The sequence below is a fragment of the Platalea leucorodia genome (genome assembly GCF_965183815.1).
Source record: "Platalea leucorodia genome assembly, chromosome: 7".
Taxonomy (NCBI): Eukaryota; Metazoa; Chordata; class Aves; order Pelecaniformes; family Threskiornithidae; genus Platalea; species Platalea leucorodia.
In genome coordinates this window covers 12,280,939-12,306,066 of record NC_138829.1, presented here as the reverse complement: position 1 = coordinate 12,306,066, position 25,128 = coordinate 12,280,939, and the positions used below count along the sequence as shown (strand labels likewise).

Below are 25,128 nucleotides of genomic sequence, written 5' to 3'. Positions count from 1 at the left end.
CTCAGGCTGGGGGTCTGCTCTTGCAAAGCTCCTGGGAGGCAGACACAAAACTGGCTGGAGGTTCATGATCAGAGCACAACTGCACGGGGTGTTGAGTGTGAGTCCACAGGAGTCTGGTCTGAGCCGGGCTCGTTAATGATTTGGATGCTGAAACACAGAGGATGCTCACGAGAGCTTCAGGGACTGCAAGCGTGGTGGCCAGGGATAGGGGACAGGATCTGATCTTGCAGTTATCTAGAAAAAAAAAAAAAATCAATAGGATGCAATTCAACGAGAACAAGAGGAGCATATGGCAATGACACAGAAGTAAACAACTGCACAAACACAGGGAGAAGTTGCCCATTCAGTAATAACTCTGCAAAAACCCGAATGCTCTGGAGTAATGAAGGGTCATGAATGGGCTGTGTCAACACATTGCTGTGAAAAAGGAAACCTCTAGCTGGGACTTGCAAAAAGGAATGACACCTGGGCAACACGGAAAGAAACTCCCCTGCTCCAGCTGTCATTGTCAGAGCTTGGCTACTGCACAGAGTCCACTCTTGGCACTCCAGAGTCCAAAAGAAAAGAGAGAGAATGACTGACAGTCCAGAAACGTGATGTCTGAGTAAGCACTGAAGGAAATAACATAGCTTAATTTAGGAAAAACAGTGGGGCTAGACAAGATGTTGGCAGGTAAAAAATGCTTCTAGAAAGAAATGCAATAGGGGGAAGGAAAGGAGGGGATCGGAAGGGATGGGAAGGGAAGGCAAGGCAAGACAAGGCAAGGCAAGGCTAGACTGTCTTCAGGGAAATTCAGCTCCACGCTGGCTTTGATCCCAAGCCCTGATTGCGTGATGGCAGCTCTTCCCCAATCACTCTTGGGAAATCACTCTCTCAAGGCTTCCTCATATATTGTGAATGCACAAGGTTTGCCGGCAGCACCACAGCCTGCTGGGGCTGTGGTTTTTGATCAGACAAAAGGGGAAACGGTGCCAGAGCTCTGCCCCTCGAGCCCCCGCCTGCCCCACAGGACATGGGCACTTGGCTCCTGCAGTCACTGTCACCTCTCCTCCCTCCCCACAACAAGTGTCTGATGTGCAGAGACATTTCCCACTGTGCCCACACAGTAATCCCGGCCCCTGTGGCTATCAGGCGGCCTGGACAAAAACATCTCTGTCGTGACTATTTTTAATTATGATCTCGTAGCCTGAGCTCCACCTGCCTGGGCCTGTTTTGTTTAAGAAGGAGCCAAGAAGGAGCTGCTGACAGGGTTGGTTACCAATGACCATGCGGGACATAAAACAGAGCAGGAAGCTCCCTGTTACATTCCCACCAGCCAGGGACAGCCTCTATAAAGAAACCACCACAGGTTTGGGCTTCAACTTAGTGCACCCTGTTTCTCATGGTGTTTCTCCCTTTGCAGTGCAGACTCCTGCTACGGGACCTCCCCAGGACTGAAGCACCAGCAGCAAGTGCTGTGCACTGGGCACAGGGCTGAGCCGTGGCCAAGAGACAGCCAGGACAGCCGCAGCCCCGGGATGAGCAAACCCTACTGTGGCAGGGGAGCTTGGCTGCAGGGCTTTCCCCAGGGCAGGGAAGGAACAGGCTCCAGCCGGGAAGCCTCTGGGATCAGGTGGGATTTGGCCACTGGGCAGGGCCAGGATGGCGATGGACCTGGCACAGCGCTTTTGCCATGGCTCAGGTCCCAGGGAGGAAAGAGAAGCGAGATGGTGGGGGTTTTACAGGAGACATAAGCTCAAGCATGATGGGAGAGGGAAGCACATACGCAATGGCCCCTCTGCCACAGCGCAGAGCTGCTCCCAGTGCTGAGCCCTGCTCCGTGTTACCCTGGCAGCAGAGAGCGGGGTGAGCCTGCCGGCGGGGGGCTCTGCGGCCCCCCAGGGCTGGGGGACCGGGGAGCCCACCCCAGGGCCCGCACGGGGTGTTTGGGCAGGACCCAAGCGTGTCTCGGACTTGCAGCGCTCCAAACAGCAGGCGGATTTGCCCCTGCAAGTGAGTCCAGCGCTGCTCTCCTGCGTTTTTAAGCTGGAAGACGGTGGGGCTGGCCTCAAGAAGAACAGATACCAGTTAGCAATGGGACGAGAGTCAGCCTGGCACTGGGCACGAAGGAGGAACCCCCACACCGACCGCGCCTGCTGTCCCCTGCACGCAGGGACGGGTCCCCCCAGCGAAGGGCAGGCAGGGAAGCGGCCGCAGGCCCCCAGCATCCCCCCGGGGTGCCGGGCATCCCTCCCACGCCGCCCTCCACGGGGCACAGCCCCTCAGCCGGGCCCGGGGGACCCAGCCCACGCACGGCCGCCGCCCCGCCGGCCCCACGCGTGGGCCCTGCCCCGCCGCGGCGCGCCGCTGCGGGCCTTCCCGCAGGTTTTACCCCCATCTAGCGGCGGGTCCCAGCCTCACACGGGCGCCCCACCAGCAAAGGAAAAAGGCATCCGAGGGGGGGGACCGCAGCTTGGCTTCAGGCTGGGGCAACGAGACCTCCTCGCTTTTGGGGGGAGGAGGTGACTACACGCAGCGCTGTGGCTGGGGTCCGCCCGAGAGCAGCCCCTCTGCCAGGAGCCTGCTGGTGCGGGGTCAAGGGGTAAAACCAGACCTTATTAACAGCTGAAATTAATTTAAGGGAGGGGAGGTTGCAGCCCCCCCGGCCCAGGGTCGCACCTTGGCAGGGGGAGGTCTCTGTCTTTGCAATTCCCTTCGTGCTGCTGCTCTGAAGGAGAACCGGCAGAGCCCATCACCTGTGTGTCCTGGCAGCCAGCCTGGGGCTGCATCCCAGGCACCTGGACAAGCTGCAAAAGATGGTTCATCATGAAAGGGTCATGAAACACGGTACGATAAGGCCCCTGCGGCCATCACCACCTGAGTCATTGGCTGAGCCGGCCCCAGCAGAGGCTCTGTGCTGCCAGTGCACGCTCAGGGGTACAAACCGGCAGTGAGGTCAGGAGATGTCCAGCTACCCGAGCAGCAATTGCCCGAGTCGTCTCTCCAGACAGGCAGGTCACAGTGCGGAGGAGAGGGGTCACGATCGCCACAGCTGGGGATCGGCCCCTTCCTGTCCCCCCACCCTGTGCAGGACTGAGCTGCAGATGAGTGCTGCAGTTGTGGCTGCGTCCTGCCCATCGCAGCGTGTGCCTTGGCCTCGGGCCCAACACCGTCGTCATCTCCACAGCAGCCCCCAGCCTCCCCGGCTCCACGGACAGACCACCTCCAAACCAGCCCCTGCCTGAAGCCGCAGCAGGGAGACCTGAGGGTGCAAGGAGCAGCTCAGATGGGGGGGGGGCAAGGGTGCCCTGGGGTGGCCGCAGCCCAGAGCTGCACGCAGCCCAGAGCTGCAGGCACAGATGGGTGCTGCCACCCACTCCAGGCCACTGCTGTTATGTTGTCACCAGTGCAGCAAGGGTGAGGCCACTGACAGATGTGGCAGGACTGCAAAATGCAGGCTTGAGCAACACCAAAGCTTTCTCCACGCTGGTCTTTGCATGGGTGCTTCACAGCAGGCAGAGCACAGCCCTCAGCCCCGGGGCACAGAAGTGCTCCTCCCTCCACAGGGCTTTAATGAAGAGCTCGTGTTTAGAAGAGCCAGCGGCCACCCCAGCTCCTTTCTGGGCTGCAACACCTCAGCGTTGGCTCATCCTTGCCCTGGCCAGACCCAGCTCTCCCTCCGAAGTTTGGTTCATGCTGGATGAGACCCCAGCAGACACTCACAGATCCTGGCCAGTGGCAAGCAAAATTGGCCACAGACCACAGGAGCCACAGCTAGTGTCTGGGAATGGAGATTCAAATCTTTCCCAGCACTGGGCAGTCTGGGGGGAATAAAATGACATCATTTGGCATAGCACAAGCTGGTTTTGTTAGGCACAAAAGATCAGTGTGAAGTTCGGAGGGTACCATCCAGTGAAGGAAAAAAAATCTGATACTCATCTGTGAACTAAGATTTGCTTTACATTTTTCCAAAATCCTGCAAGGATTTATAACAAACTGCTCCAGACAGTCTGCTCTTGCAAAAGCCATTGCAAATACTTTGTCCCAGCCCTGAAACACAGGGGTTTTCCCAGCAGCTGTTCTAAACCCAGCCCATTTATTTTAAATGCTGGCAGCCTGGCATTCCTTTTAGAACAGCCTGTCTGGGCAGTATGCAATGGCCCCGCACAGGCTGCGTGAACCGGCTGCAACCAAACTGCCAGCAAGGGAACGGCTCCGTGTCTGGCATGGGCAAGGGGGCAGCTCGGGGAGAGCGGCTGGGAACAGGCTGAAAACCGCAGGCTTTGGGATGGCAAGAGGGGATAGGAGAGTTAGGTGTGGAGCTGGCAGCTGGAGCTCGGAGAGAGGTAACTGCCCCAGAGCCCCTGAGAAGGAAAAGGGAGAGGCAAACCCATGGAGAACTATTTATTTTGGCTGTTAATTTGCTGTCACAGAAGTGGAGCCGACTCCTAGAGCCAATGCAATGGAGGTGGTGGGGAGGCACCCGAGGGTGATGGCAGGAACCCATCTTCTGGTACCAATATGGCCTTAGGTCAGATTAAGCCAACTAAAACCTCATCCTAAAGCCCTTCACTGCAGCAGGAGCCCCGACTGCTATGGAGAGGGAAGAAATCAGTTCCCTGGGCCCTAGCTCTGCAGCGCTGTCTCTCGACCTCTCCTCTGTGCACTCACAAGCTCCAGCTGTTTTTATAAAGCACAGGACACATCCTGACAGTTCTGCTCATCGCTGTCTTTCGCAATCTTCCCACAAAACTGCCGGTTATTTGGCTGGCAGAAATATCTACATGCTCTGTGCATCCTGCTTTACACCAGAATTCCCGGTAAGGGGCCACTCACAGCTCATGCAATTGATATGCCACGCAGGTATCTACCCCTGTAATACCCCATCATAATAATACAAATAATAAATATAAAAGACCCACGGCCATTTCCGTGTCCCAGTGCCACTAGATGGCACCAGGGGCGTACGCTTCCCAGCCCAGGGTGTCCCCAGGGCCACTGGGGGAAACTGGGGGGACCCAGCCCAGCCCTTGGTGCAGAGCAAGAGACCTCAGCCATGCCGGTGCCTCCTTCTCCTCCTTCCCACACGGACCATGGGGTGCTGGGGTAAAGGCAGATATTTAAGCCTTAAAATCACATCTTCAGCGATGGGCTGGGGTGTGTCCCTGTGAGGGAATTACCCGTGGTGGCTTTTGCCGTGCTGCCGATCCCACGCACGCACCCGTCCCCACCCGTGGGTCGGGCATCGCCGCCCAGCGGGGTGCTGGCAGAGCCCGGGGCTGGAGACAAAAGCCGCAAAGGTGCACGCAAGTTATTCCGGTTAATATGCGGATCAATGTATGAGTTTCTCAGCCTCGACAGCCTCTTCTTGGGAAGGAGAAGGAAAGGGAATAAAACACAATTTGCTATATCATTTTGCAATCGGCAAGTGGCTTGCCCTCTCTGAGGTCTCATGGGTTTAGGGATTGATTCTCCTCATGCACATTTGCTACGGAACAGAAGTCAGCGTGTCCCAAATCCTCAGTATTACCTATTTTTTCACCATCAAGCCCTCCCTTCACTGTCACATATCCTTGGCAAAGCCACTAAGTAAACCGGGGAAGCACAGGTGGCATGGCAGCAAATGTCAGGTCTTTCCTCAGAGCTTGCAGCATAATTAAGGAGCATCTGTTTTCCACTGTCTTCAGCATCCAGCACTGAAGGTGACCCTCGGGGACAGGAGCTCAAATGACAGGGGTGGCTGGTGAGGCTCTGCAGCACTTCAAAGTGCGCAGCCAAACCCCAGCCCCGAGCAATGTGGGGGACACAGGTGACAAATCGCCGCTCACCACACAACCTGTCAGCCCAGTGCAGAGCCAGAGAGGCGATGGACGGAGAGCAGCTCCCAAAAAAGCCAGAGCATCAAACCACGAGGAGCAGTGTGTCACTGCCTGCTGCCCACGTCCCCAGGGCTGGCACGTCCGGGTGATGGGTGAGCATGGCAGTGGCATGACCACTAAGGCATGACCACGAGGATCATGGCAGTGGCATGACCATGAGGATCAAGGGGATCCTCGTGAAACCTTGGGTGCAGAGGGAGTGGGAGAGGGTCTTTGTGCAGAGAGCCTCTGGGCGCTGAGCTCTGAGCGATCCTGTCCTGCTCGTGGCGGTGGAGCTGCTGTGGGCGCTGCTGGACAGGAGGGCAAGTGGGAGATGCTCATTGTGGCTCCATGGTGGCCCTGGCAGGCTGACGGCAAGGGCAGTGCTGCCCCTGCCCGCGTCCCGAGGCCATGAGATAATCCTGCTGAAGGATCTTGAGTGTGATCCTGCTTCCCAGCCCTCCGCAGAGCACAGCACAAATCCCACCAGAGCGCTTTAACCCGAGCCTAGGGTGAAGGCTGGAAAGGAGGAGGCTGGGTCACTTGAGAAGGTCAGGGCACATGGCAAAGCGGACTAGAATTCCCCCCAGACAAGGGAAATCCCTCACTCCCCTTCCCCACAGCCTTCCTCCCCTCCCTGACCACCCCAGATAGCCCCAGATAGTGACCCAGCATCCCCCCTGCCCCTGCCTCTCCTCCCGGGGAGCCCCCCGGAGCCTCCCCACATACCATCTGCTCTCCCCAGGCGACTTGCAGGTGGCCGAGGACATCCCTCCCACACCACCTGCCTCCACGCCAGGCGGCCTCTCCCCATCACCCCCCATCCCCATCCTGGCCAACATCCCCGTGCCTCCCAGCTCTGGAAAACCTTGCATGTGCCACCAGCACTAAATCTCATGGACAAATTCAAGTCTTTATTTGCCCTGTCCATGAGTGGATGCTACGCACAGGGTGGAGAAACTTGACACTAAGAAACCTCATTGAAAGCAGTGCTTCTCTGCACACACACACACAGAGCAAAGGTGCTGCCCGTCCCCTGCCCACCCAGCGAGGACAGGCACCGCAGCAGCCGCGGTGGCATGGGGCTGGTCCTCAGCCATCTCAGCCGTGGGGTCGGTAGCAGCAAGGCTGGCAACCCCCACAGCTCCCAGCCGCTGCTTGTGAGCAGAATATACCCTCGTCTGACTGTGAATGTCAAATGGCAAAGATGTACACAGCCATCGACATGTACGTGGCAGGAGCCATCTGCGTGCTGTGGGATTATTTTTAGCCTGACGGTGATCGAAATGTCAGAGGGGTTTTTATTTATTTTCTCTGGAAGGCTCGTTGCTTAATATCCCCATCGGCAGAGGTTGACTCTGACCCTGCTGTCGCAGTTGGGTCTCTCATCCCTTCCCGCCCTTGAAAAAAAAGTGCAATTAGGCAGGAGGGGAAGGTGACTGGCCCAGTGTGCCCAGCAGGGCTAGCACCCTTTGGAGGGCAGGCATCCACCCATCACCACAGCCTGACCAGCACCCACCCGGCCAGGCTGCAGCTCCCCCAGCCTCCCCACGTCCCGGGAAAGGTCTCACCGAAGCTGCAATGGACAGCTATAAAATGCAAGGGACACAGGAGCGGGGGCTTTGAAGCACTTTGAAGTGCGGTCAGGAAGGGCAGGCAGGCCACAGGACACTCTGGCTGCCCTTTAACGATGCAAAGGACAGAGCGTAACGATGCCGAGGTCTCATGGTGCCCCGAACGCCCACAGAGGACTCCCTGGAGATGGAGCAGCCTGTTCCTTCCCGCTTCTCTGCCACTCGCTCCACGCTCAGTGCTGTGCCAGGAGCAAAGCTTATGACAATTATAAACCTGCTCCGGCTCCTGTGAAGCTCACAGGACCCCGTCTGCACGAAGGGCCCTGGGCAGACAAGCTGCCCCTGAGCTGGGACACCCGCGTCCCTGGGGTGACAGCACAGCTCTGCAGAGCGTGGCAGCACCCACCTGAGTCTGCGCTTTCCCAGGGTCCCAGGGCCTGACACGTCCCCCACCTTGCACGTTGATGGGTTACGCACAAATTTGCCCCTTTTCTTGTTAGGGAAGCAGATTCGAGGGAGAATGGCCCCTCAGAAAAGCACTGGCACGTCTGAGGTAGTAGAGCCTTTTTTGCTTGTTTACATGGCCAGAGAGGAGCAGTAATGGCCTATATTAACACAATAGCAAAGGAGGGCCTTGAACGCAATCCAGCTAGGAGGCTGTGACCAGTCCATAGATAACCGGGAAGAAAAGTCAGTGTTTTCCTAATAGGAACTGCCTATTTACATCTGAAAACAGCACAGACCTTGCCCGGAGGCTGGGACAAACAGCTCCTTTCACTGCCTGCTTCCCATGAGGCTTTCCCCTCCCTCTCCAAGAGGAAATTTCCAGTAACTGAGGTATAAAAATGAATGCAAGACTCTGCTCCAGAGCCAGCTGTAAAACTCGTAGGGGAAGAGCTCCCCGTCCCACAGCCGGCACCATGGCAGGCTGCCCCCAAAGCGGGCCACAGCCTTCGTGTGTGGGGAGCGAGGGAAGAGGCAGCTCTGTCTGCACCCCTCCTGCTGCAGGTCAGGCTTCAGGGGGTGGATCCAGGCTCCCAAACCCGCAGGCACCTCTGGCACTATGGGCTAGGCAGGATTCCCTAACGGAGGGTCCTGGGTCTCTGGGGCAGGTTGCGATGCCATGGCATCTGCTAGGACACCATGTGGTGCAGCAGTCCCTGGTTTCATGTGAGATTGCATGAAACAAGGGATGGAAACAGAGAAATTTGGTGAGGGAGAACCTTCCTCCTCCTCGACACACCACCACGCCACATTGTGGGAATAACCAGCAGGACTCAGCTAAGCGGCAATCTCTAGGAAATTTTGAAGGAGTGTCTTTCTGCCATATCCCATTCGTCTTCCATCTGGACTTTGCATAGAAGATTAGGATTTGGACCACGTGGTTTTCCTGCAAAAGTGCAGGAATTGTGTCTTCCATAGCTGTCAGGCTTCTGTGTGCATCCGGCTGCACGGGTCCCTGAAGCTTTCAAGAAGCTGTGATTGCAGACACTGCCACGTGGGAGCAAGACCTCACGTTTCTCACAGCAGCCCTAAGGGAAAGCAAGAAAAAAGCTGGGTAATTAAATAGCACTCATCAGAACACGTGCAAGAGTCAAACAGCAAAAACATCCTTCCTATACACAGACTCTTGCATGAAGGAGTATCGACATTTACCTGCTGAAAATCTCCAGTTCCCGGGCTACTCTGGCTAACGCAATCCATGGGCCCACAGCTGTGGGCAGCACCCTTGCTGCTCCCTGCCCACTCCAGCCAAATCTGCTCACTCCTCTTCTGGGAGGTCATTTCATGCTAACATCAAACAACCAAAGATAACACTTTTCCAAAGTTCTCCCACCTCCGCATACAGAAGGGACAAATAAGCACAACTATTGCCTTCCTGACTGGGAGAAAGCAGATGGTTCCCAATGTACCTGCAGGTCACACCCCAGCACACGGCAGCAAAATCGCGGGGCTGGGATGAAGGAGGAAGGTGACCTCCCTTTGAGCACATCCCAACACGGACTTCACCGTTACTGCTCCCCCGCGCTCAGGTGAGACTACCAACCTGTGCTGCACGCGTGCACTGCAGGCACAGCCAGGTCTTCTGGGATCTGGGAGCCTATTTACCCAGGGGATTTCAGCAAAGAGGAGACTAAGTGACTTACTGTGTTTTAAAAACATGTTCCTGAATATCTTTTCTAAAGCGAAGGCGGTGCCATGCATAATTTCTTTAAAGGAGGATATAAAAGTGGGTGGCTGATAGCCAGTTCATTATATCAGAATCAGTTTTCATTAGGAAGGGAAAGTTTGTGTGCTTATTAATTGTTTCTTTAATTGCTTTCTCTCCCTGCTAACAGGGTAGCCTGCTGTCTGCGTGTGCCTGGAGGCCCCAGGTCAGAGCCCTGCGTAACTCATCCCTGATCTGCTAATATGGGGAGCTATAAATAAACGGTGACACTGGAGAGTGGAGGAGGAGGTAGAAAGAAACTGTGCTTCTCAACCTGAGACACACAGTCTATTCAGCTTATCCAAAAGAAGGTAACTGATGACAATCTGTAAATATTAACTAAGGGAGACTATTTCTGATAGCCGAGGGCTCTGGCCTGGCAAAGATAAAACAAAATTCTCTGGCTCTGAGCTGGGGCTGGACAAATTCGGACAAAAAGAAGTTGCAGATTATTTAAAGTGAAGGAAACAGCTGCATGTTCTCCACTAAGAAGTATTTTTAAACCATGAGGACCTGCTTAGCTTCAAGAGCTGCTGCAGCTTACCCCCCAAAATCCCCAATCTGTGACTGTGAAGGAATCACTCAGGGAAACTGAAAGGAGATTGCAGGTGCTCTAGATGAGCCCTGGCAATTCACACCAAGGGGATTTAAGACATTACAGTGACAGTCATCCCTCTGACTTTTATCCCTCCTCCCTTCTGCCACCAGCTGCTGCTGCCGCGCGGAGGGGGCACGCTCAGCCACCTGGGCAGGCCCACCCCGGTTTCATTAATACGGCTCTCACGGAGGGGAGCGGCAGTGGGGCTGACATACCTCTCCCCTCTGCACCAGGAGAGCAAGGGGACCATGCAGGAGAAAACCCCTCAGCCTGCCCTGCCAGGAGGCAGCGGCACTTGCCTGGGAGCCCCTGCCCATGCACACATGGTAAGAGCTGGGAGGGAGAGGGTGCTGCGGCGAGGCAGCTGCAGGGACACACAGACAGGAGCGAAGGGCAGGGAGGAAGAGCCCTGTCTTCTCCTTTGTCCCTGCAGTAACCTGAATCACACATCTAAGCATTAGCGCCCTGCACTGCCTACAACACCATGCTTCATGATGTGGAAAATTGCAGGTGGAGAGAGGGAAGTAGAACCGGCGTATACAGCAACGACGACCTCGGGGAGGTGATGCTACAGCCATACTTGTTCCACCTCCCTGAAAGCAGGCATGCCTATGCCTGTGCAGGTACGCACGTTACACACAAGCACACTCACACCCACACCCACCTTTGCTAACAGCAGAAGCAGCCACAGAGTCCATACTTTCTAGGTTTTACTTCTATATCTGCAAAAAGCAAGTTTGCTTCTGTTTCTGATTCCCTGCAGTTATCGTGAAATGCCTTCAAGAGAGCAGTTCTGTCTTCTTGGCTGAGCGAGTCCTTGATGTCCAGCACTGCACTCAGATGCTCCTTCCTTTCCAAAAGGATAAGAGGGCAGGTCAGTGAAAGAGTTGAGGCAGAAAGCTTGCTTCCTAGCCCTCAGTTTTGCTGGGCCAGACCAAGGCTTGGAAGCTGCTGAGCTGCTTTTCAACACCCTCTGGCCACCTAGCAAGGAGGAGGCTGTATCACAAGAGCTGTGTGGGAAACGGCTGAGCTCATGGGTCCCAAGCCCAGTGCACACAGCATCCTCGTAAAACTGTGGAAATCTTCACCTCGGGTTTCTCCTAGAAAAAGATCTGTATCCACCACAATAGGCTTCAGGTAACTCTGCATTTGACCATTTGGAAGCATTTTTGATATCTTTTCTCCCCTCAAATAGAATTACTTCTTGTTCATCTGGAAGGCTATAGGATTTTTGTTCTACATAGCATTGCTTCGCTGAGCAGGGCCACAACATATTAGTCTGATTAACAAACAGGGCAAATGTATCCAAGCCAAAGAGTTTTAAACATATGGGAATCTGCTGAAATCAAGAACAGTGCATCTACTCACACCAGGATGACCTCCTCTGAGATCTGGATCAAAATAATATTCTGTTGAGTACTTCCTATGCCCAAGTCCTATACTATATATATATATATATAAAAATACATAGTTTTATATATATATTACTATTTTTATATGTGTGTGTATATATAGTAAGATAATAAGAATTGCTATGCTGTATCAGATAAGCAACTTTTTAGCTCAATAGCATCTTCAAAAGTAACAAAAGCTTAGGAAAAGAATATAGAAGCCAGATAAAGCATAACATGATCTCTCTTTGTCTGTCTCCTCCCCCCCCCCCCCCGCTTCTGTCAGTCTGCAGGTTAGGGACTTCCTTTGCTGGGGGTTATATCATGACTGTCATGTTGAATAGGCACTGAAACAATTATCTACCACAAATTGCCTGCTCCCCATTTGCAGCTATTCACACTTTTGGCCTTCACAGCATCCTGTGACAGAGCTCTACACTGTAATCATGTTAACTTGGAAAAATGCCGTCACTAGCACAAGCCATCAGAACAAAAGATGGATGTAATAAACCACAGACTTTGGAACAAATGCAGTTAGCTGAGATCTCACCTTCCTAATAAAAGTTGGGTTTCATTTCTGTTAACAGCTTCCTGTGAGAAATGGAAGTGTATATTCTTGCTGAACACACCTAGGATTTTGTGGAAATAGCTATACATAGAAAAGACTGGTGAAGTGTTAAAGCCAAAAGCCAAGCGCTTGGAAGTTATGAAATGCCCGAGTTAAGGATGTTCTTGAAACCTACGTTTGGGATACATGTGCCTGTAAATTGTCCATTCAGGTAGTATTTTTCCACAGCGTTCCTGCTTTGTTGTCGGCCATTTCATCCATCCTTCACCTTTACAGAAGGACACCTCAACTCCATTGGTTAATGTCCGGCAAAGCTCTAAATCACATTAATCAGCACGTGCAAATAGGCAGCATCGAATGCATTCAAAGGTAAGCATTGTGCCTAGCCCAGCATGCTGCAAAAAGAAATTATTGCAGGACTAATACTGCTATAGGTCTTCTGGTGGCAAGTAATCAGTTAAGAAACTACAGAAGTCAAACCAATAAAAGACCTTACCTTAGATCAGGAAATTCTTTGAGAATGGGCAGAAGGGCTATTTTCATCCCCTCAGCATCAGAAGTTTGAATAAGTCCTAAAATTGCTTTTATAGGATCCTTAAGGGGACCAGCTGCAGGACCCTGGGAAGAGAAGCAAAGCTGTGTTCAGGGCAAGGGAAGCAGCACGCAACATTAAGAGCTGGACTCGTATCAGACTGGGGATCTCACTGTGTGGGTTAGGAGCTTTGCAGGACTGTCTGTGTATATATAGGAGCCTGTTTTCCCTCCAGGGTAGGAGAAAAGGAAATGGGGTGTAACCACAGACTGCTTCCAGGGCGGCTGGGAGACTACCTTCAGCAGCGCAGAATCCCCTCCTGCATTTCCCTTGACAAAGAGAGCAAATGTACCTCATTTTCCCTACCTCGACTGTCCTCTTGAGGCCATTTCAACCTCTGGGAAGTGGTTTCCTTCCAGAGGTAAGCACAGCCCTGTACCTATGTGAAAACAAGCTCTGTTGGCCAGACATGATGGCGTTTCTGCTGTCCTGAAGCAAGCCCAGGGACAGAAAAGCAACCCTGGGGAGAGGATGAGGGGACATGGATCCTCTAACAGAAAAACAGAAAAAACAGTAAGCAGGGCTGGGGACTGTAGAGGATATGACATGGCTGGTAGATGCTGTGTGTGGTCAGCTCCTTCTGAACTAGAGCACACAGAAGAAGAAAGCCTCATCCAGAAACACACAGCATTTTTAGCAAAGCCGGAGGAAGCAGAATGCAGATGAATTTCAGAGAGAGGTTCAGGTCTTGCTCGCGTGTTTCATCGGTGCAGTAATGTGATTAAATTGCTTCTCTGAATTATTGATGCCATCACGTCAACAGAGACTGTGTGACAAAGCAAACCTGGAGAATGGGCTGCCAAAGTGGGGCAGGAGGAGCCCAGGTTCCCCTGATCTCCACGGGGCATTAGAAACAGCAGGCTGCATTCTCGGTGCAGCTCACCTCCGCATTGAACATAAATTAAAAATAATAGTAATATTTGAAGACAGCCTTCTCTCTCTTCCTCCGCAGTGCAGACAAACAGCATGTCTAGCTCTGCACAGCACACAAGCTGTACTCAGCTCCTAACGCACCAATACTGTCAGGCTTCATACTTGGCAAGCTCACTATTACAAAATGCTAATTAATTTGAAGGTGTCAGATTTAGTTAAGGGCTATACAGGCAGGCAAGGTCAGAGGTAAACAGCCTGCAATCTAAAAGGACAAAAAAGAGGTGTCTTGTCAGCAGTGCTTAAGTGCCTTTGACAAGTACTGCTCTTAGGAGAGAAGCAAGGTATTTCCTAATGTGCTGCAAGGACGGAGGGGAAGGCAGAGCCTGAAGAGAGGGCAAAGCAGGGCAGGGAGCAGGTGCAGCCTGCGCAGCAACTGCACGATAAATTCAGTCTGCAGCAGAGTACATATTTTGCATGCATAACCGTGTACCTCATTTGACTGAGTATCAGGCTGTCCCCTGCAAATTGCTTATGCATTTCCTCCCCGAGGTTTTCGGTGCTCCCACATCAATAAGAAAGCAAACAGACTGGGGACGCAAGGGAAACAGTGCTAACTAGATGCAGACTTTTTTCACCCAAGCTGAATGTAGGGTTTTAGTACATAATTAGATTTCCTGTATCTCCTTTACACTATAAAACCAGCTTTCCTTGCACATTACATCCAAAGCTAATGCTGAGCACAGCATTACTGGTAAACTTCAGAGTTAAGATTAGAGAATCCTCCTGCTATTCCCAATGGCTGGAGTGCTCAAAGCATTGACTTGTCTGTGATTGATCACTCCAGGAGAGGTGGGTCTTCAGCTAAAAGCACTGCCAGCTTTCAGCTTTCCACCATGAAACTAATGCATTAATTGTAATGGGTCTGAGAGGTTTTTAGAGGAGGCTACAGATAATCATTTTATTCTTTGGACAAAGTCGGAATTGCTGACAAATGACTTGCAGGGGGCTTGTCTAGAAGAAATAGATTTCCAGTCCCTAGCACTTAAATTCACAAGTTGTGAGAATGACTCAGAATTTGTGAAATTATTAAAACCAATAAAGCTGAGGCTTTTTATCTGCTGTGTCACATCTGAGTCCTGTTACCAAACGAGCTTTGTAATCAATGCTCCGTCTGGCCTCTCACGAAGTGCTATGCCTGGGTGCTCTGAGCCTGCATTTGCAAAAGAGCTGTGCCAGGGGCCATTGCACGGCAGCGATTCTCTGGCTGGAGTGGCCACAGGAGGGGATGCTGCTGGCACTGCAGTCCTTGCCCTTGGGCAATCAAGGGACCCATGTGACAGCCTGGTGGCATCCGCAGATGCCATGTGCAGCACTGCCAACTACACCAGATCATGAATTAAGCGAAGAAGCTTTTTAAGCTTCCGAAGTTGCTTCTGCAAATCAGACCTTGCATTTTTCCACAAGTTTTTTTTCAGAGGTGTGGCTCTGCTTTTACACCCAATCTATCCCTTTTGCAAGGCATCTTTACCTCCTAATGGTGTGAGGCGTTTACCCCCGCAGGAAGGCTCATTCCTCCCTGCAACTGTCACCAACCACAACAGCATCGGCACGTTTCCGCCCACGAGGAAATACTGCAGCGCCGGGAAATGGCTCACGCAGCCATCAGCCCAGCTCTGAGGGGCTGGGAAGGGCCTGCGGGGAGGGAGGAGGCCGGACGGAGGGGTAACAACGCATACCCCATGTCCAAGGAGGAACAGCTTACCGGGCAATCCACGGAGAAGGTGAAGCCCTGCAAGATGTGGAGCAGCTGATTTGGTTCATCAGCGCAGAGGCTCAAGGGAAAGCACTGGGAGGGACACAGCTTTTCCTCTTCTGCACCCCCATGCCATGTACCAAAGGCTTGCCTGGGGGAGCTGACAGCTTTGGAGCTGTCTTACCAACTCAGAGGATCATGCCTCATTCTTATTTCAGTGGCAGGAGTGTGAATCTTGCCTCCTCTAGTCACACATTGCAAAGCTATAAACTAACAGCTTCTGGCAGATCAGAAGGGCCGTCAGCACATTTGATGACTGTCATTTCTGTGAAGCTGGATACCTCTGTGGTAAGACCTCTTAAGCTTTTCTGTTGCTTTCAAAGCCTCTTTCCCTGCTGGTACTGTTCTTGATGACAGAGAGCAAAACCGTAACCGTATCAAAGACTTACTAAGCACTCTTTAAAGATGGTTTGCAGCATCCTATGATCGTCTTCTATCTTGCTGACAATCCTCCTCCTCTGCACAGAAGATGGTTTCCTGGAAGTGGTCAGGAGAGCCTGCACATATTCTGTAATAATGATGACATTGACAGCCTTGACAAGGGCCTGTTCCAGAGCAAAGAAGACCAAATTAACTTCCCATTACTGAACAAGGACCAGACCATACCTATAGGACTCTGCCCAGTGTAGACAGGGGATATAGGGTCCATGCAGATGGGTGGACCGTTTCTCTGCTTAAGTGTCCCTTTAAAATGCCTGGTCTAACACATGGTACCTCCAAGCCGTATGTGGATGACATAAACATTGATGGTAAGTGTGGAGACATCCAACCAAAAGCAATGGGACCAGTTAGCTGAGTCAGAGGTCACCCACACTCCAGAGCAGCAGTGACACTCGGCTTAGCCCCAAGCTGACAAACACGTCGCTTGGGGACAGCCTGGACTACAGACAAAGCCAGATCCAGGCTCCCTGCAGCATCCCCACTAGACACGTCCCAGGGCCATACCCTTGGGCACACAGTTGTGGCTGGGCACGGAGAAGTCACCTGGGCATCTCTGAGCCACCCACTACCTGCTGAGAAACCCGGGTGCCGAGACCACGCAGTGCCTGAAGGGGGAGGGAGAGCCAGCATTTCTGGGGGGAGATGGGCTGCACAGAAACCACATTTTCATTAGCAATTGAAATCAGAGCAGTTTCAGGCTGCAGTCCAAAGGTACAGGAAATCCCCAGCCCTGTCCAGAAGAGACAAAGCAAGAGACAGACAGCTCTGGCACAGCACTCCACCACCGAGCTCCTGCTTGCCCCAGCACTAATGTGACATAATGTCCAGTGACAGACTCTGAACAACAGCCGAATAGCTCCTAATTTTTTCTGTTCCATTACCTTTTTCCACATTTCAAAATGTTAATTAAAATCGTCACTGACAAAGAGCCTGAAGACCCGGGAGGGTAAGAGAAAGGGAGTCCAGCGCTTAGGGGGACATGTATGCTACAGGTAGCAGCAGCAAATCCAGCCTGCGTGCAAAAGAGGATACCCCAGGTACCAATCTCACTGCTGAAGAGCCAGACTCAAGGGTGTTGTGAGACCCTAGACAAATTGTTTAGGCTACTGTAAAGGTGAAAAAACTTAGCTACTCTGTAACGTTGTTCTTCGCAAGCCCTGGCACATTTAACTGACTGAGTCCTTTGGGGATCTGAACTTTTTACCTCTCCCTGTGTCCACTGTCCACCAAAGGGATATATATTCCTTACAGCTAAGGTTGAAGCAAGTTAGAAGCTGAGATGATTTACAATATAATGGCATTGGGGCAGTGGTAGGATCAGAGATGGCCCAATGCTCCCGCTCTGTATGTGGGAGGTACATTCAGTTTCCACATTTCTTCACTTGTTGGTTTCTCTGCTGGGATTACAGGAAGGTCCTAGCTGTCACAGTGAGGAAGATATCCAACTCTGTCAGATAGAGGAACTGGACCGAGACCATTAGATCTTTAAAAGCCTTTTTAACAACAGACAAAAATATAGTTTGGATTAATGCTGAAATACTGTGCAATCCAGAGGTTCAAGGACTAGTTTTAGTGATTTCCTAAGTAATATCTCGTTCTTACTTTCTTACTTATTTCTTACCTCATACGTGTCTGTTTTTTTCTTGCCAAATGCCAAAAAGCTTTGCTTTAAGGATTCAAGGATGTGGTCAAAACCACTGTCACACTTTTTGAAGTGCTCCTTCAGTGTTCCCTGAGGAAAAGGGACAGACAGAGTCAAAAGGTGCACATGTAGAGACACCACACAAACAACAGACACAGATTATTGTGCTTTTGCTCTTTCTTCTCTCAGAAACAGACTCCTCCACGAGCAGCAGCATCCTGTGCCTTCATTTCAAAGAAAAGCAAAACATGAAAGAAAGAAACAATTCAAACTCAGGAAGGATGTATTAAGTTCTTAAGCCCAAACCTGGAAGACCAAAAACTATGAAAAATGGGTGGCCATAGCTCTAATCTGGGGACTATGTAAAACGTGCTCCTATGGATGGGGAGTGCAGGGAGAGCCAGCCGTTCTGCACCCTTCTGCTCTGGCATCCTGCTCCCAGCATGGCTGTTGCCTCTTATTCGGTTGGAAAGTATAAGGATCATTTAGCAGACAGGCAGGGCATAAACTGTCTTTCATGATTCAAAACCCATGTTGACACAGTCGGAGAAGGACTGAAAACCTGAGCCCTAGGTCTCCTGTTGCTCCCCAGGGTTGGCCATGCTCCCTGTCAGAACCACCCCTAGCTCCCATCTTGATGTGTGGGCCCATGGGACAGGCTGGCAATGAGCTCTGGAGACCAAAACTGCACAGTGTAGCCAGGGTTTCTTTTGTCATTTTCCTTTTGCTGCCATCAGCATGCTCGAGGGAACGTGTGCAATGAGCCTGAAGATGCTCAGGGGAGCTTCCCAAGGAAGCTCACACCACCACATGCTATGCAGAGCCTGCAGTTGTGTGTTATCTAGACATGGAGCCCAGGATATGAAGGTGGCTGTCTGGGCTAATAGTCTAATATTGGAAAGTGTGAAGGGAGGGGAACTTATCCCAAGGGAGGGATACATTTCTGGTCAGCCTACTCTATCCTGCCTACCCACCACAGCCTTGGGCTCTGTGAGTTATCTCTGCGCTGGGAAGATCCTCGGCTGCTGGGGATGAGTAGGTACCAGGTGAAGTTCAACCCTTTGGGTCTGGGTACCCAGGGACAGCATGGGGTACCCATTTGTAGCACAGCAGCAAATACTACAAGCAGTGGAACTGGGACCCCAAAAACTGGAAAAGATGAAGCTGTCAATATACAGCTTCAGACAAGGCAGAGAATGGTACTGGGCCTGAAGACTAGAGTTTCACCCTTTCCAAATCAGGACATAAGAGTGAAGTGCGTGCCTGCCCTACAGTCTAAAAATATTCAGTGTTAACATGGGTCTCCCATACCTTGGCTTTAGAAGTGACTGTTTGCAGAAAATGCTCCGTAATCTCATCTTCCATCCTGTCCAGAAATCCATTTACCTCAACATCCTGACCAGTGCTGGCACTGCAAATGTATGTTAGCTTATGCCAGACAGTCCTGTTGAAAAAAAAAAAAGGGGGGGATATGGAAAATATTGATCAGATCAAATCAGGCTTATTCTTTCAGATCAAAACTCTTCCTACAGTAACCAACACAACTGCCTGGGTAATTGAATAAACACATGCTCGGGTCCAGGGCTAGCTCAGTGACCCACATATGTGCACCCATCTTTTGAATAGCTCTCATTAAGATACTGCCACAAGGACACAAAAGCTTAATGCACGCAAATGCCACTTGTACCCATCACTAGTGAAATTAGATAAGTAAAATTCTAGTATTTTCAAAAATGGGTAGGCATGAAGTGGCCTTGACAAATGGAGGCTGGGTGAGCACCCTGTGTGCCTCCAACACCCTACAAATACAAGACAAACAATTATCTTCCATCAGAACAGTCTTCAAGTCAGCAAATCCTGATCACCACCTTGAAACTGGACATTTTACCTTCTGGAAAAGCTCAGTGTATAACTTCATTCTCAGTATCACCGTAAAGAATTACATAAAAGAGCCTCTAAGTATTCAGCCTAGGATCCAGCATCAGCAACATGCAAATACAACAAACAAAACAGCTACCTAGGCTCAACGCAAGCCTCCGATGTCAAGTAAGCACTGTGCATATGCTGGATTTGGGCATTTTGCTGACTCCAGAGATTCCCAAATAATTTTACACAGGAAGAAGAGAAGCAACCTTGTTTTCTCCATCACTGCAAGTGCTTCCAAAATCAGCTCGAAGGTGCAAACAGCCTCCCCCACCCTTCTGTGCTTTATTTCCTTCCCTCCTTCCTAGCAATGCCAGAGAAAGCCTGGCATGTTTGACAAGGTTTCATTCAGCAAAGCGCTTAAGCTTGGGCTTACCTTGAAGCATGCAAGCACATGCATTTCAGTGCAATGTTTATAAGGATTTCCTAATGAGGGAGAATCAGGCCAGGGAGAGCAACGACATCGCAACACACAGCAGGGCTGGCCAGGATAACGTCACCACATGCAACACGGTATTGCTGCCTGCCTCCTGCTCGGGGTCGTGGGCACCAGGAAGAGCAAGATGGTGGAACACAGGCTATGCCCCCTGCACCTGCAGGGCCTGGGAGCAGGTGAGAAGCAGCAGTACCGGGCTGCCAACGCAGCAGTCCCGGCCCCCTCTCTCCTGCAGGGCAGCTGGGACAGCTCTGAAGGGGTCTTGCTGACCGCAGCTGGCTCCCTCCACGCTTAAAGGCTGGTGTGCATGGGGTTGGATGACCGGATCCAGCTGGAGGCAAGGCTGACCCCATAGCAGAGTCAGAAGAAGATCAGACAGCAGAAAATTAATTTTGCTCCACATGCCACGAGGGTCTGGTTTCTAACCTGAGAATGCAGCAGTTCTCCAGGATTCGTAAGCTGCTGCAGATCCCAAGGCAGCCATCAAGCTGGAGAAAGCTTCTTATTTCATTTTCATAGCTAAATTAAAACAGGAAGAATATCTTTAAGCTAGCGTGCTCCGTAACACATCTGACAGCATTAGCCCAGCAGCAAATGGGAGGAATATTCTGTGATTATTTGTCTTCAGCATGCACAGTTTCGTTCCCCAAGGGGGGATCTAAAGCAGGACAAAGACGGTCTCTGTCCTGCCCAGCTGGTGAGGAAGGAGAGCACAGGAACGGCACAGGGAGAGTCCTCGAGCTGCCTGGGTGCCACTGCTAGGGATCGAGAGGCAGGACGTTCCTTTGAGCATTGCTGCTGCTGCAACACTTGCTTCTGGGAAGCAACTTGGGCTTTGCCGATAAAGCTGTAGAATAAAGCCTCAGCATGTATGAATAACCCACAAAGTCCATTGACTGCTTCGTCACAGCCTCAGTCACACAAACAGCTCCTGGACAACTCCGTTTTATAGGAATTTCCTTCCCCTCATAATGTGAAGGGCCAAGGATCTTAAACCAAACCTCCTTCTGAAATATTCATCTACAACTGGCAGCACTGGCATTTTCTGCTGCAGGGGATACACAGGGAGGGAGATGCCCAAGAGCAAAGAGCAGATGAAGGGAGCCAGAAGGAGTGGTAAGAGGGCAGAAGATGAGAAGAAGACATTCGTCCTGCTCTGAGAAGCAGGACAGAGCAGAGCTCTCACCCTCCCAGGAAGCACAGCCAGGGTAGGAAGGGCCAGCCCCTCTTTCTGGTTGTTTTTAAGGTCTGAGCCTCTCCAGAATAAACACCCGCCAAGGCTTTAACCTGCCCAGGCAAGTCCAGGTGCACTTTGTTCCCTCAGCTTTAGTCCAACAGCAAATGCTGAGCACAGAAACAGCAGCGAAGCGCTGTCCCTCCAGTAACAGCTTGATGGGAAACAGCCATCAAACTGAAGAGGGGCAATGGCAGATCTGGGTGAACACAGCATCGCCAGTCTCTTCATCAGGATTTCTTTCTTTTGAGCACTGAGGACATTGCCGAGGAGGAAAACAGCATCCCTCCTACCTCTCCAGGAACCTCAGGCACTCCTCCAGGCACACAGCTTCCACCTTCTCACTCAGGCTCTCACTGACACGCCAGGCAGCCTCCGTCTTCTCTGTTAGTATCTGTGGATTTCAAGGCGTGAGAGGAGAGCAGGACAAAGCCATTTGTTCCCTATGCAGTGAAAGGAATACATCCCATCCCTCACTCTGTTGCAAATCCCTCTGCCTTCTAGGCAACAATTTCTGTTTCAGTTTTGAGAGCCCTTGTAGAAATAAAGGTATTTTTTTAGGAGCCTTATCTTAATGCCTGTTCCTACACCTTTGCTACCGTTGCTTTCATTGCGGTCAACAGGCTGGAGGCAAGTCATACACTTGGGGAAAGCCTGTCCCTACAAATGTTCTCTGCTAGCAATGTCCAGCCTGGCAGCTCAGCTCATACGAAGACCCGCCATTTGCGGGAGCACCTGTGCTTCTACGTGACTCACCCGCCCAGATAAATTTGGGTGCAGCCACTAAAAAAAAGGTTAGCCAGCGTTAACGGTGTGCCCTGCGCCTCTGCCAGGGTCTCTACCAGGGATGCCCGAAGAAGACAGGTGTCATTGTCCCAGCCACCACCGCTCACGCCTGACACGGCAATGTGTGTTAAACCCCACGGCGCCTGTCTCACCCCTCTGACCCCAGTTGGGTGGCCCAGGTGCCTGCAGGAGGTGGGCTGTGCCAGACAGCTAAAAATCCACCCCATATTGGGCAGGCTTGAGCAGGTGGCAACTTAATGCTGCCCATTAGTTGCTCTGTGGAAACAAAAGCTTGTAAGGGGAGGAGAGCCAGATGGATAAAAGGAGACAGATGGACTCCTAGCTGTGCTCTCCCAGTGCTCTGGAAAGCGTCAGCCAGACACAAAGGGTGACTCACATCGTGAATGTGTTTTTCCACCACTCACAACAGATGTAAAAGTTCACCCAAAGGGACAGGATAAAATATGCCACCCCAAAGTGTCAGGAAACTATGGCTGATGAGTTTCCACGACACCTTGTTCATTTTCTATCTGATCTTTAAGTGTCAGCCTGAGAAAATTGAGGAGGCAGTAATTTCATAAGGCTTGCCTATTTATCCAGACTTTTCCATCACCTACCCCAGAGCATTCAAACCTGTCAGTTACCTACACAACAGAGCAAAGCCACTCATGCTGAAACATCGCCAGATGTTGCAGATATGAGGACCACAGCACACAAACCAGGCTTTGGCCTGGTCCCCATTAGAAACCTTTGCTCTGTCAGCCAGAATCAGGAAAAAAAAAAAAGCCAGCTCAGTAGCTAAAAGCCACCCTAGCACAGGTAGATCACTGAGTACATCACTGCTCCACCACTCCGCTGGGCACGGGGCAAGGCAAGGAGGGAGCAGTCCCCTCTGTGAGCTCCGCACTTGGTGTCTGGGTCTGAGTTGGGCCAGAAAAGCCAGTTTTTGCCAGCTAAAGCTGTATCCTCATCTGCAATGCCTACCGCCAGCCTCCAACGGGGTGCCTGAGCTTGTCTGCCATCCCAAAGGACCATGGGGCTACTTCCCTCTCTCATGACCTGAAACAGGACCGCCACTGGGGTGGTGGCAGTAGGGAAGAAAAATACAGTCACGGCAGCCCACAGCCTGCCCCTGATCTCTAGCATCACTTGAGTCCACATGTAAACTCCAGGATTTATTTTAAGCCTTTTGCGGGTGTTGATCCAAACACCCTCTGGCTATGGTATGTACTGCTCATAAATCAGCAGAGTGTGCTTCTGCGACGCCCTTCGAGCACTTGGCTTCGCTGTGCTCTGAAGCACGCAGCTGTACCCAGCACATAAGAGCAGGGAGCAAGCTGCCTGTGTTTGCACTGCCAGATATGGGGACCTGCCATGGCTTGGCAACTCTGCTGCATTTATAGAAGTGCTCTGCAGAACTCATACGGAGCAGACCGGTTAATGTACACCATGACTTCCCAAAAGGTTATATGAAAATCCAGGCGCATATATGAAAATGCAACGTCAGCATCAATCAGCTAATCTCAGGCTCATCCTTTTTCAGCTGGTTTAGTTTTCTTTACATATGCACAAGACAAAAACAGGTTTGGGAGCAAACAGATGCAGTTTAAGCATGGCAGCTAACTTGCAAACTTTTAACACACCAAGCTTATCCCAAGACATGCAAAACTGGGTCTTGCCAAATACCTATGTACTTGTGTACAAAAACACGACTGCCCCAAAATATGAGAGCTTTTCCGTTCCCCCCGGTTTACCTGAATGACTGCAGCATCTGCACAAGGAGGTTTCCCAATATCAAAAGCTTCTTTCAGGGCTTTCCCTACTTCCTTCTAAATATTAAAAGAAAAGAAAAAAGAACAGTTGAGATAGATACAATGGCATTTGTAATGAGTTAGGTTTGCCAGCCTCTCATTATGCATTTGGACTAGATTAATTTCTGCCTCTATTTTTTTGGCTGTGTCATTTAACCCAAAGCCTGGCTATTTTCCAGCTGACCTAATAACATTGTTCTGTTTTGTCCTACATTGTTTGTTTGAGTTTAAATGATTTGCAGCTTCCTTTCATCCCAGTGTCAGCTTGGGTTATCTACAGTCTTCCCTAGTTAGCTTGGCTCAAATGAAGGCGCCCACACAGCAAAACAACACTTCGACACGACGCTGTGCTGCCAGCCACTGTAGCTGAGATTTTCCACCCTTCCTAGCTCCATAAACCAGCCAGTGCTAATTAAAAGCATTCCCTCACTTGAGCCATGGACCTGTAAGTGCAAAGAAGAGTCGGGTTAGCATTTAGAGCTACTGTCACGGAGAGATGAGCCCCACGAGGCTGCATGATGGGAAATTTCCTAAGACTTGGCTGGTTTGTGTTATTTTGAATGGACTGTAAAAACAAAACTAACACTGCAGAGAAAGGGCTCATTGCTTGAAACATGATCTGACCTTTATAGAAGCATAAACTCAAAAGCTTGGCCTCCTTATTTATTCTTTCATTTCTGCATCTTCCTCCAAGGAAATAGAAAGAATGTAAAGTCTCATCTTCCGTTTTTGTCTTTGTTCTTTTTTGGCTGATGAATTAGGAAATTTGTGGCTGTCACTGAAGAATTTCATCAAAAGTATATTCAAAACAACTGCTCTGCCATACTCATTGAAAAGTGTTAATCAAAGACAAATAAGCAGTTGTAAACAACCCAAGAAAAATTCCTTTCCTCCTGAGTGCCATCACCTGACTGTGAGCAATTGTGTGGACATGATGTGCTAACACATCCCAGCCGAGCTGCACAAGCACTTCTAGCCTGCCCCAGTTGCACAGTAAAATGCGTCGACTTAAGCCAACACGAAGGTCTTGCTCCCCAGTGGGACAAAGCACACATTTAGTTAGTAACTGCAAGGCAATAACTTGTTGAGCCACGGTCCTTAGTTGCTTTGGAGGTGTCTGAATTAGATGATGTGCCTGAAGTAGCACGAGCTTGCCTGTTTGTAGCTCTTGGGGTGACACCAGCACCTTGGGCACCAAAGCTCCAACGTGGAGAGGACCAGAATTTCTGCTGTAACAAACAGGCCCATAAATAACCTCTAGTTTCCTCTTTGTCCCTCCCTGTCTGACCAAGACATGGTAACCCCACGCTGTAAAAGCTTCAGATCCATGGATGGCCAGCCATGGTGCTGACTGCCCAGCCAACCTCTTCCTCTTGGAAAATACAAGGGGCTGAGTTATA

At 51.1% G+C, this 25,128-nt stretch overlaps 1 protein-coding gene across 1 annotated transcript in view; it reads right to left on the bottom strand.

Moving 5' to 3' along the window:
* Positions 1 to 8,847: 8,847 nt before the first annotated feature.
* LOC309593129 (tumor necrosis factor alpha-induced protein 2-like) overlaps positions 8,848 to 25,128 on the bottom strand; it is a 40,359-nt gene continuing 24,078 nt past the window's right edge. The window contains exons 5-13 of the mRNA XM_082317286.1: positions 23,672 to 23,746; positions 21,425 to 21,525; positions 20,324 to 20,416; positions 18,850 to 18,982; positions 17,518 to 17,628; positions 15,845 to 16,000; positions 12,674 to 12,795; positions 10,883 to 11,068; positions 8,848 to 8,943 (exon numbers count right to left, since the gene is read on the bottom strand). Coding sequence (XP_082173412.1) covers positions 10,888 to 11,068; positions 12,674 to 12,795; positions 15,845 to 16,000; positions 17,518 to 17,628; positions 18,850 to 18,982; positions 20,324 to 20,416; positions 21,425 to 21,525; positions 23,672 to 23,746 — 972 coding nt within the window. The 3' untranslated portion in view covers positions 8,848 to 8,943; positions 10,883 to 10,887. The remainder of the gene's footprint in view (positions 8,944 to 10,882; positions 11,069 to 12,673; positions 12,796 to 15,844; positions 16,001 to 17,517; positions 17,629 to 18,849; positions 18,983 to 20,323; positions 20,417 to 21,424; positions 21,526 to 23,671; positions 23,747 to 25,128) is intronic.